General features: G+C 48.1%; 1 protein-coding gene across 1 annotated transcript in view; it reads left to right on the top strand.

Annotated features, from left to right (window-relative positions):
• Positions 1 to 217: 217 nt before the first annotated feature.
• LOC135383566 (uncharacterized) overlaps positions 218 to 9,316 on the top strand; it is a 29,189-nt gene continuing 20,090 nt past the window's right edge. Inside the window, exon 1 of the mRNA XM_064612977.1 lies at positions 218 to 511. Within this exon, the coding sequence (XP_064469047.1) occupies positions 299 to 511 (213 nt within the window). The 5' untranslated portion in view covers positions 218 to 298. The remainder of the gene's footprint in view (positions 512 to 9,316) is intronic.

The following is a 9,316-nucleotide window of genomic DNA, read 5'->3' as shown; positions in this document are numbered from 1 at the left end:
CTTTCTGTGTAGCTTTCCAGAATATTCTCGACGCGTCTGCCACCTGCCTGACTGCTACCTGCACCTGCTTCACTGACGACATAAATCGTAACGTTGAAAGCAAGGCGATTCTTTCCAACCCTTAATGGAATGTTCTAGATCTGCATAATTTACGTATCTGCCCTATTCAATAGATTTGTAACAACACTAAAACTACGTTTTATGAATCACTCACAAGAATAAGGTAAGCTCTCCCTGCCTCGCATACTGCTCTACGAAGCCGCCTCGTTCGTATCATCCCGGCTGGAAGACTCAAACCATGTATCGATTCCCACTTACAACCCTACCCAAAGCAAAGCTTCCATTTCAACTCGTACCAGTGACCGTTGACGACAGTGACAGCGATTCGGAAGATGAAGCTCCAAAAGACGTTTACACGTCTACCGATCGAGCTTGCGCGGACAGTATCAAGCTCTGTCAGAAGTTGCTGAAGCGCGCACAACCAACTGTGGGACTCCACTACGGAAACCCGGTAAGACATATACGCATTCTCAGATCGAACTTTTTTTAGGCTGAGGCACCGACTTGGAAGACCCCGATGCACGCATCATGGTGAGCTAGAGCATTATGGGGAGCATTAATTACATTGGTAGAGTGTATTTTAAAACAATTTACGTGTTCATATACGCAATTCCCAGTTATGCGAAAGCTTACGGAGTAACATTTCTGGCATCATAACATTTCTGCATGCCCTGTGCATATTGAGATGGATATTGGAAGTTTTTTGTGCATAAAGTCTCGAGCCCTAGTAAGAACGAATTCCACTGGTCGTTTCGATAGTGCGCCTTGTGGGAGGTAGGGGTGGAACCGCTTCCCGTAGTCAGCCGCGCACAGGCGGGAAACGTCACGGCAATCACCGGGTGGGGGGGGGGGGGGCGTGCATCCTGGAGCGACTTCACAGGGACCTGTGCCCACATTTGTCTCAAAGACCGCCCCTCCCCCCGCCGTTTGAGGCAAAACCTGGGAAAACACCTAGACAGCACAGCTTGCTCACGAATTCGAATCCGGGTTATCGCTCAGTCTCGGCGTGGAATGCCATCATCGTAGCCACCAGGCCACGAGAGGTAGCGTTGGGAGCTAGTGCGCCGGTGGTGATAGTGGTGGTGCCGGTGAAAAGGCTCGTCGTTGTCGCCCTCACAGTGGTGGGCAAAGTCACGACAACCGCCCTGGGGTAATGTGCGTCCTGGGCCGACTTCTAAGGGAACTGTGGCGGCAAGCGTCTGAAAACGTCTAACGAAAACCCAAGAAAACCCCAAACAGCACACCCGGCACCGGGATTCGAATCCGGTACCTCCCAGTCTCGACGGTAGCGCCCGTGTACAGGTCCCGACAAAAGTTTACGGAACACTGGAGTGGTGTATATAGTCATCTGAGCGACACGGTTGCTGGAAACAGGAGCACATAGACTTACAAACAGGTGATCGGGTGCTCGACGCACCTCTCAGTAAGTGTGTCCACTCCCGTTCGCCGCTAGGGTGTCGCTGAGATTACATCGCTCTGGTGTTCCGTAAACTTTTGTCGGGATCTGTACCTTGAGCGTGAAAACGAAAGAATTGCGAAGGAAATGTTAAATGTTCGATGAACGCGACGCACGTTGGATTGAAGCGAGCCAGTGTAACTTTTTCTGCACTACAACCCGCCTTGGACACTTGCCGTGTTTCACTTTCACGGCTGGCACTATAAGGCGCCACCGTAGAATTGGAGTTAGCGCCACCACTTTGATGGACTTCTTAGATGTTTCATTCATTATCGTTGTGAGTGATTCATGTACTGTTGGTGCAGGGTAACAGCACGACGAAAAATGTTTGCTGTATGAAATAAAGCCTCCGTCGTCTTTGTTGAACGTATATCACATGATCTCTGTCGAAACTTTGGCAGACTTTGGCAGCGCAGAGGCATGGAGGAAGTTCTCTTCGAAAGGCAAGAAAAACGCCCTCAGGGACGGGGAGGCACATCAATTCTGAGGAGGAGGAGGAGTGTCGTTGGGAGGAACCCGAGAGGTCTGCCTGCCTGATTAGGCGGCATGTTTCTCGAGAAGGGAAAGGTGGTGGAGAGGAGGAGAGGAAAGGGTGAAGTGGAAGACCGAGCGGAATCCGCTCGGGGGGAGGATAGCTGCGTCCATGGGCCGACTTCAGGGGAACTGTGCCGGCATACGCCTATTACACATCTGAGGGAAACCCAGGAAAAACCCCAGACGGCACAGCCGGCCCGCGGATTCGAACCGCGGACCTCCCAGTCTCCAAGCGCACGCGTTACCGCTGCGCCACCGGAGCTGGTCACATCAATTCTGCGCTAAATGGTGCAATAATTCTGGAAGACAGTGGGGAATAACATTTTAGCGAATTCCAGCGCATGAAAGGTACATATTGACTTTTTTGGCATAAACGTTGCATACACACTACTTGCATGCCAAAGTAAATGCAACGCCAGAAAGTGCGTGAGGAAACGGGAACCACCAGCATTGGGCAGCAGCAAAACCGGCTGCGCATATGTACGCGAAATAGCGTCCTGCGCATGCCTCAACGAGCTACGCATCCCTCCATCCAAGTGCAGCAAAACGCGAAACTGCGCATGCCCAGTAGAAGTCCATCGTCCGCAAGGGGCGCTGTATCTCCGCAAATATTGGCTTCATTGCGGCTAAGGGAAGTGTCATACGCCTCTACAACGGCGTTTCACTGACCGTTCCTCTTTGTCTTCCCTCGGCCACACGCGAGCTATCTATCTTATCCTGTTACAATATTGCAATCAGATTGCACTACTTGTGATCATGCCAGTCATTTTCCCACATGCGGTACTACTTGACAAACGTTGGGTGGGTCCTGACCCTGGGTGACCCTGGATCCTGCACTCTTAGAAATAGGCCTTCTATCGTGCCGTCAAGAGCTGCCGTGTCTTCTAGATTCACGCTCAAGGCTGAAGTTTTAGACGACAGATGCCCACGTGACCCGGGAGAAAAGAAAATACCATAAAAAATGTTATTGCTTTTTTTGGCGCGTACGGCGTGTAGACGACACGTTTATAACGTGACCAGGAATCGGACGCCGTGAAGTCTATTTCGTGTTGTCTAAATTTTTGCCGTGGTTTCTATGACCGGCGTCGAGGAGTCACGTGCACTATGCGACGGGGCCAGACATGCTGATGGCGCGGCACTGCTCACATTTCGTCTTCGATGCCTTGCCGCCAGTGTTTCCTCGCTTTGCTGATTCTGGGATTCTTTTACAGGTAAGACACCTCCGTTTAATAAATTTTATTGCGATAACTGTGCTAGCAGCACCACCATTGTAGCGGCTACCTGTTACTTCCCCACGCTTCTAATGATCATTTGGAAGGTGCAGGTGCGAATGGAAGTGTCATGGCGGTTGTGACAGAACGTCAACGAAAATTATGTGGTGATGCTTGAGAAGTTGAGTATAGTAAAGGTATTCGAGAGACGTTAATGTGTTATCAGCTGTATCCGGTTTGTAGCTCTGTTAGAATTGCCTCTAAACGTGGACTTCACGAGCGCTAACGTTTGTGTATGGCGCAGGATGCTTTTGTCTTTCGGGGGCTCGTTTCGACCGTGGTTTGAGTAACCATTCTCTGTCTCAGCTTGCCGCAGTGGGTATGGACGTCACCAACGAAGACTTCACTGGTGTTCAACGTGCCGCCTGGAGGAAATGTGCGTGCGATTCATACCGAAGACTGACAGATATTAGCCGGTACACGGCACAAGTGTTACCCGGAACATGCGTCCAATACTAACACTCACCTGTCGACCATGACCGCATTCAGTAAGATATATCTTTGATCCATGAATGTACCATTTTTCTCTCCTCGCTGCCTCACCTATCATCGTTTTAGTATAAGCTATAGTTCGTACCCTTTCACTGTTGTCGATAGTGACTTTTATTACACTTAATGTTGTTCCTATCCACATTGTAATGCTTCTTTGTCGTCGTTTACTTTGCCACAGTTACGCCTTGAAGCAGAATTCCGATTCGAGGCCAGGATGGGAAGCATGGAGGAAACGCTGCACAACGGGTGACAACTGCCATATCAACAGCCCCCACAAAGAGATGTAGAGCCGCTGAAATATGGTGATCATATGCCCTGAGCAACAAACAGGTCTGCATCCCAGCGAAACTTGTTTCGTAGCGAGTTTCAAGCTTGCAAATAGTTTCGCAGCAGCGGTGTCGAGCCGCGCCGTTTTGTGCAATCTGTGATATCTTGAGTATGTGTGGTTCTTATTCATTTTTATTTTCTCTGAGTCATTTCTCTGTGAACAGGGTATTATGCATAGTTTGCAAGTCTAGTCAATATTCACTGTATCACTGTCACAATTTCACAACTTTGCCGAAATAAAGTCTTCAATCCCCTTTGAAACAAATTCTGTTGACTGCAAACCTGCCTGCCAAGCCTGCGACGGGGGAGAGGGGAAGCAGTAGCACGCGGGGAGGGGGAAACGACCGGGAAAGGAGGAAACTGTGAAGCATAAAACAGACGCCACTTTTGTGGCTTCTACGAGGGAAACCACGTGATGCGACGTCATTCCCCGCGCTTTCGCGTGGTCTCTACGTAGAAACCCCAAAATTACCGTTTTTTGGGTGTCTGTAGAAGACACGATAGAAGATCCATTTCAGAGAGTGTGTGTGCTGTTTGTGAGCTCCATTTCGAACCACGGTTCATTGTTCGCGATTATGTGCAACAAATCAGCATCCCATAAACGTCGTGTTGCTAAGCACGCCAAGCTCAGCCGATTATGCCTCATTTTTTTGGTTTGTCAGTGTCTCTGCCCGTGTATATGGTTCCATGTATATTGCAAGTAATACATTATTGCCTTTTTTGCGTTTGTGCATAGTTTTGTGTTTATATGTAGCAGCAATTAGAACAAAGTGGGGTCGGTCCCTTCATTCCTTTCCACTCCACAAACCTCGATGAGTTGCGCGAAGTTCTCGTCAGTCCCTTCGTTCATCCACATTGGTGCATAGCACCGCTGAACTTTCCATTCTACCGTTCTATATAATTCCATTCACCGCGCCCCCATACACCAGTAATGCCTGCCGTACACCCGCAACGCCCATCTTCAGTGGTGAGCTACGGCAGCGCCACCGCTGCTTTCAGCATCCCGTGAGCCACTCTGCTGCTCCGGTCCCTACACTAGGTTATTCCAGCTCACTATAGCCCAGCAGACATCTTTAGAAAGGACTACCGAAAAGATATTGCTACTCGTAGAATGGAGCAGAACAAGGTCACACAACTAATAATATGTAAAGAATTACAAAACTATCTTACAATATGAGAAGCCACATTTAAGTTGGCAGCACTGTTGTACCATATGATGTCATTTGTTTGTAAACAGAGACAGGTCTATTCGCTGTCAAATTAGTGAAAGAAGCGGTAGACGAAAACAATGACCCGAACCTCTTCAGTTTCCTTCTTCAGGCTTTTGCTGGTAACGGCAGCAACGTTGAAACTCTACAGCTGTCTAGTAAACAGGAAAAGGCAGGGTCACTGTTTTTCGTTGTTTCTCTTTTCTTTTTGACAACTTCTTGCGTGGCTGACAGCTTCGCCACCCCACGCGACGCTTTTCGCTTTTTTTCTCCTGCTAGTGTCACTGTAGTAGGGAATGTATTTTGTGCTGGAGTAGGGTAAATTGGACATGCACTTTCTATGTCTGGAGAAAAAAAAAACGAGATATTGGCTTGGCAAATCCCAAACTTCAAAAAATCGATTTCACGCCACCGAAAATTGCAGAGAGATCGAATATCAGGCAAGGTTAGCAAACAGCAAAAAACGCCTTTGACCTCATAATTTCCAGACAGGTAGGTTTTTTCGCATATTTTTATGACACGTTAGATGAAACACCTGCATATACATTCTACATTAAGAAATTAAAATTCGGGTGGGCACGAATATATATCGTGTACAGTGTGTTTCTTTTTAGCTGCAACAAATTTTCATAAAAAAGGGACAGGAAGCCTTAGGACGCTTTTACTTTCGCCATTGGATTACTCGGCGGGGCTGCTACTAGGAAGCCGTAATTATTCTTATACTTATTTATCCTCATATCATTTATTCGGTACGAGAAGCGCCGATTTGTAGTGGTGATGCGAAAAGCTCTTTGCAAGCAAAAAAGAAAAACAAAACAAATATCGCGAAACATTACGTTTCTGTGTGACGCTAAGTAAGGGCGGGAATATCGACGTCACCGTCGCTCTTCTGCCGACCACTTGAGGTGCGCAACAGACGGCAGTGCTAAAATAATTAGGTCTGTGGCGCGCGCTGCGATTACTTTCGTGCTTTGTCAGTGTTTCGAGCGCATCATGTGAAGAACAGGCTTTAATATTACAATTGCAATGTGCTGTCTAAAATCAATAATTAAAAAGTTGGTTAAAGTATCTCTGTTAATTAGGCCCCTAACTGAGAATAAATACGGCTTCCTAGTAGTGGCCCCGTCGAGTAATCCAATGGTGAAAGTAAAAGCGTCCCAAGGCAGCTCCCTTTTTATGAAGATTTGTTGCAGATAAAAAGGAAACACCCTGTACGTATACATATACAAAGGAACACAACAACTTTATTTAAAGCTGATGAATGGGGAGTTTCATCGCCAGGGGCGATACTCAACCCCATTGCTGGTGGTGATCCGGGGAATGAAATAATGAGCCCCTTCACAATAAGGATCGAAGACCTATTGTGTCCAAACAGAATATGTATATACAGCGAAAAAATAGCTCCATGGGTGCACGTGAAGGATATGTTGACAAGTTGAGTGTGTGCTTCATTGGAGAAAATTTTAACAAGTACAACGCAGAAAGTCGCCGGTGAACAATAGTTCGGATACAAAACTTGCACAAAGTGCTGCATATGAGGCGTCCATTTTCGATTAAAATCGCAGCTTAGAAAAAGAACTGGTGAGGTTAAAAGCAAGGATGTATTGCGAAAACAAAACTGATATCTATTTGAGTGCATGCTGGTGACAATCTTTACTGGTCACAGTATTGTGGAAGCAAAGCAACTCACGGCAATTGTTTCAGGTGTGAGAAATACAAGTAAGCGCGGATGCGGGCACACAGCCGCGGAGTTGTGCAATTTGGGGCTAGAAACTCATCGTCGCTGCAGGTTGTGGGTAAATGTGGATGTACCCGCACTGTATCCGCATATAGTGCGGGTATACTCGCATCATGCCTCACGGGTGTGGTTGTGGGTACAAAGTCGCTTCCCTGCGCCCGAAGGTTTTTCGAAGGGTTTTCCGAAGACTTTCCAGACGAATGTCGGCACAGTTCCCCCTGAAGTCGGCCCAGGACGCATACTAATCCCCCTGTCCCCCACTTTCCTGCTGTCCTCCCTCCGTCTGTCCACGTCTGTACGCCGCTCGTCGCCACAGTTGCTTCGCGGCGCTAACACGCAATAAAAAAAAAGTTACACTTCGCATAGGGCATGGCTCACGGTGCCCAGCGGAAGAAAGCACGTTTCGGATTGGATTGTGGATTGGATACCAGGGTGCCGAAGTGGACTGGCGTTCACACGTGGAAAAGCGCACAACCTACTAGTATACTAAAGGTAACGCGTATACTAACTAGTATAGGTAACTAGTATACTAAAGGTAACGGATTCACAAACGCGATCGTAAGTTACGCTAAGATGCGCTAAGACGTCGTAGCCTGCGACGCGCGTACGACGGCGTCGTAAGCGCGATTCACAAAGCTATCGTAGTGGAGAGGGTACCCCCTTTGACGAGGAAGAGGAAGTTGCTCGCTTCCTGTCACGTGCACCTCGGAGAGAAATAGCCAAAGGGTGCGGACTATGTTTTCACTATGGTAACGATGACGAAAATTTGTAATCGCACCAATAAGAGTCGTCCCGTTAGAAGAAGACGAAGTTGTTCGTCCCCAAATGTTTTGTTACTGCACGTGCTCTCGGTCTTTCGGTAGCCATAATGGATGCCATGCAATCACAGGCGAAACGCGTTCGATGACACAGCAAATATATTCCCAGTATGTTCGTCGCGGGGAGGGGGTGGGTGAGGGCGTTTTGTAAGCGGTGTGTGGCACCGAGTTTTGCAGCTTTTATGGCTTCTTTTGCCTTTCTTGCAGACAATTTGGAAGGGTGTTGGGGGTGTCTTAGCGGGGTGTAGGGGATGCTTGAAAAATCCCTGCAACCCGATTTTACGGCGCACAAAGTTGAAGGTTACCAAGCAAAAAAGTGTCTCAATGTCACTTCGGGGATGGTCTCGAAGGTTCTGTGGCAAAGTGCAATGCGTTGGCACGTATTACGGAGTCTTTGTTTGCCGTCTCCAAATCCATCGCTGCCAAATAACGCCGCCATCTTTCTTCGTTAAGACTGCTCGGGAGCTCTCGCAGGATTCCGCCGTAAGCTGCGAAGATTTTGCGACGCGCACCCTTCGTGAATCTACACTTCGTCGTAACTTTCCCGTACGACGGAGTTACGACAGATTCCGTCGCACGAGCTCTTTGTGAATCTGACCCCTGAACTTACGGCAATCACCTATGGGACAGCCGAGCCGTGACTCAGCGGGGTACAACTCAGCTACTGTTAATTATTTTTGTCTGTTGACGACAATGATTAACATGAGTTCAGTGTTGACGCTGGATGGCTGCTGTGAGTATCGTACAAGGACAATACCGTTGAACGTTTACGTTAAATACAGTTTCTGTTACAGTTCCGTCACATCTAGACTGTACGCCGCCGACTGCTCAATTCATATAAAAAACTGTGATAGAATGATCAAGTTGAATTAATTGCATGCCTTACTCCTATACATGCTGTCACTAATGCGGTCAGTGGCAAATACCATTGAATCCTAAGAAAATTGGCTGGACTAGCTCTCCCCCAACACAGGCTACATCAACGAGGAGGCTGCTATAATTCCAAGCTGCAGCTTTTGTCCGGCGTCGCCATTGTGTCTCTCTCTCGCCGTTTTCGCAATATCTAATGAACTAGCCCAGCTAATCCACCTTGTCCCCCGTCGATAGGCGTGAGGGTCCATCCATGGCAATGGCCACAGTTGTTGTGGAGAGAGTGAGTAAAGAGTAGAAAGGCACGGAAGGAAGATCAGAAATGTTGGTGCGCGCAGGCTATGCCGCTAGATCACTAGATACACCGCCAGCAGATGTGCACGTGGAAATCCACACAAAACGAGTTCGTCTCTTCGCGCGTGTCTATGTATAGTACTCAGCCTGTACAATGTCACTGAAACGAGTGTGGGCGCCGGAAGACAAGCCGAGACTCACGTGAGCTCTGTGCAGGAGTAGACTACTGTAGACAACCTGCTCGTGTG

Source organism: Ornithodoros turicata, chromosome 2 (assembly GCF_037126465.1).
Source record: "Ornithodoros turicata isolate Travis chromosome 2, ASM3712646v1, whole genome shotgun sequence".
Taxonomy (NCBI): Eukaryota; Metazoa; Arthropoda; class Arachnida; order Ixodida; family Argasidae; genus Ornithodoros; species Ornithodoros turicata.
The sequence above is the reverse complement of the archived record's forward strand: the minus strand, read 5'-3'. Positions and strand labels throughout refer to the sequence as shown.